This window comes from Frankliniella occidentalis, unplaced genomic scaffold, assembly GCF_000697945.3.
Source record: "Frankliniella occidentalis isolate FOCC.00 unplaced genomic scaffold, Focc_3.1 Scaffold204, whole genome shotgun sequence".
Taxonomy (NCBI): domain Eukaryota; kingdom Metazoa; phylum Arthropoda; class Insecta; order Thysanoptera; family Thripidae; genus Frankliniella; species Frankliniella occidentalis.
Genome location: NW_026267330.1, coordinates 349,109 through 351,096, shown reverse-complemented (window position 1 = coordinate 351,096; position 1,988 = coordinate 349,109). Strand labels below are relative to the sequence as shown.

At 52.6% G+C, this 1,988-nt stretch overlaps 1 protein-coding gene across 9 annotated transcripts in view; it reads left to right on the top strand.

The window, feature by feature from the left end:
• The window catches only part of LOC113208657 (synaptotagmin-7), a 305,230-nt gene that overhangs the window by 117,285 nt on the left and 185,957 nt on the right, over positions 1-1,988 (top strand). For 5 of the 9 annotated variants that reach the window (XM_052272435.1, XM_052272433.1, XM_052272431.1 and 2 more), the window contains one exon: positions 632-846. The exons of the other annotated variants lie outside the window; for them this stretch is intronic. In XM_052272435.1, the coding sequence (XP_052128395.1) occupies positions 635-846 (212 nt within the window). In that variant the 5' untranslated portion in view covers positions 632-634. The remainder of the gene's footprint in view (positions 1-631; positions 847-1,988) is intronic. 9 annotated transcript variants of the gene reach the window in all.

Here is a 1,988-nt window from a genome sequence, read left to right as displayed (position 1 = left end):
CCAGAGGAAAGATGTTTCAATGTCGTACGGAGAAAGGATTGACGCCCTTTCCAATATCTGCTTTTGAGGGATTATGTAACGCGGTCCGAAGTTGGAAAGGGAAGAAAGGGATGGGGGCGATCTTTCTCAGAAGCACGGCACAACTAGGAAATATGTGTCGATATTCCTCGTGTAGAAGGTCATTGCGATAAAGAGGTGCATGGCCGATAGAAACGAGGCTGTTTGCAACACGTTTTTGTCGCTCGAGGTAAGGGAGGCCTTCGTGGAGGTTGGGAGAAGGTGCGGGAACGAGCGAAACACATACATGTGTTTATACTGTATTGTTTGCCCAAGGAGAGAGCTCCCCTTTCAACGAGGACGCGCCCTCTAGGTACAGCTTGTATTTTTATTACAATTTCAAATTTTAATTTTATGACACGCATTTTTGAAAATTTTCCCGATTTACAAAATGGGTTGTAAATTATCGATTGCCTATTCTTCCTCGTCCACAAGTTCTATCCCAATGGGAAGTGCTCTTGTATTTTTCTTTTCTTTTTTTTTTTGCTACAAGTTTAAATTGTGACTTTACGGTACACATCTCGGTTGGTTTTTCCTGTAAAACCTTATACGACCCTTGATGTGCATGTTGCAGGCGATGGAGCGCCGCGACGTGGTGCTGCTGGCCGTGCTGGGCCTGGTGGCGCTGCTGCTGCTGCTGGGCGCCGGCGCCGCCGCGCTGTGGTGGGTGCGCCGCCGGCGGAAGCGCGAGGCGGACGAGGAGGCGGCCGCCAAGGAGCCCGTCAAGCAGCAGCGCAACAACGGCTTCCTCTCCCTCAAGACGCCGCTCATCTCCACCAAGACGCTGGGGTGAGTGACTCCCCGCGCCCCCGCGGCCTCGCGAGGTCGAACCGTCACAAAGTGGTGGGGAACGACTCTGACATCTCGTGTGTCAAGGATTAGACCCAAATTATCCGGATTGCTTCTGGATTACTCCCAGAATACCTCCATGGATAGCCATCCGGATAACCCTAAAGCACCCTGTTTTATTTTTATTATTTTACACCCGTTCGCAGGTGGATTTCCCCAGTCGAGCGCCCGCGGATCGTAGGGTAGGCCGCCCGCTCTGCACGTGTCCGCGCCGGGCCTGCCTACCGCCTACCTGGCGGGCGCCCTACGAGCTGCCGGCCCACGCCGCGCGCCCACTAGTCTCGACCATTATAACAGTGAGGTGTTCGATGAAACACCCTCTAGCATCCTTTATTTTCACTTGTTTTCCCGCTCGAGAGGGCATATACTATTTGCATCCCCTCCGTACGACTCCTTTCTGTGTGTCCTGCGCCCCAGGTCGTTGCTCTTCAGCAGCACTGTTCAGAAGGATCTGCGGCAAGCTGTATCGTCTTTTGTTTTCGTATCGGCGATGGATGTTGTTGTCATTCTCTTAGGGGCGGGCTGATTTGCCTCTTCAGTTTGCCCCTTTATTGGACCATGCCAACGTCTCTCTATGTACTTACTACGTCTGCTTCGCTGCGATTTACCGTACGAAGAGTCCGTCCCAGAAGGGGAGAGAACCCTCCGCCTGCATCAAAATAACGGTATAGCATATTTTTTCAATTCATTTTTTTAATCGCTTGTAACGGCTTTACGACTTTGTGTGATGTGGCGATATCCGTGACCTGCTCGCTCGCTTTAGCTGGCTGCATAGCAGCGCCAATATAGTAGCGCTAGTCGGTAGAGATATAAACTAAAGGGGCGTTATGAGGGGATGGATATTAGTATGTTCGCTATAGCCCGAAATAGCCGTGCACGCGTGCATGTATTTGAGGGAAGGGGGAGGGGCTGACATTGATAAGGCCCACCCCTACCTCCCCGCCCCTTTCTCACCGCTACTGCTACCACGGCCGCCACTTACCCCCGCCGCGCCTGCATTGTATAATGCCCCGTGTTGGTTCGTAACGAAGCCCCGGTAGTTACAATACCGCTGCTGCACGCTTGCCGCCGCGACTCTAGGG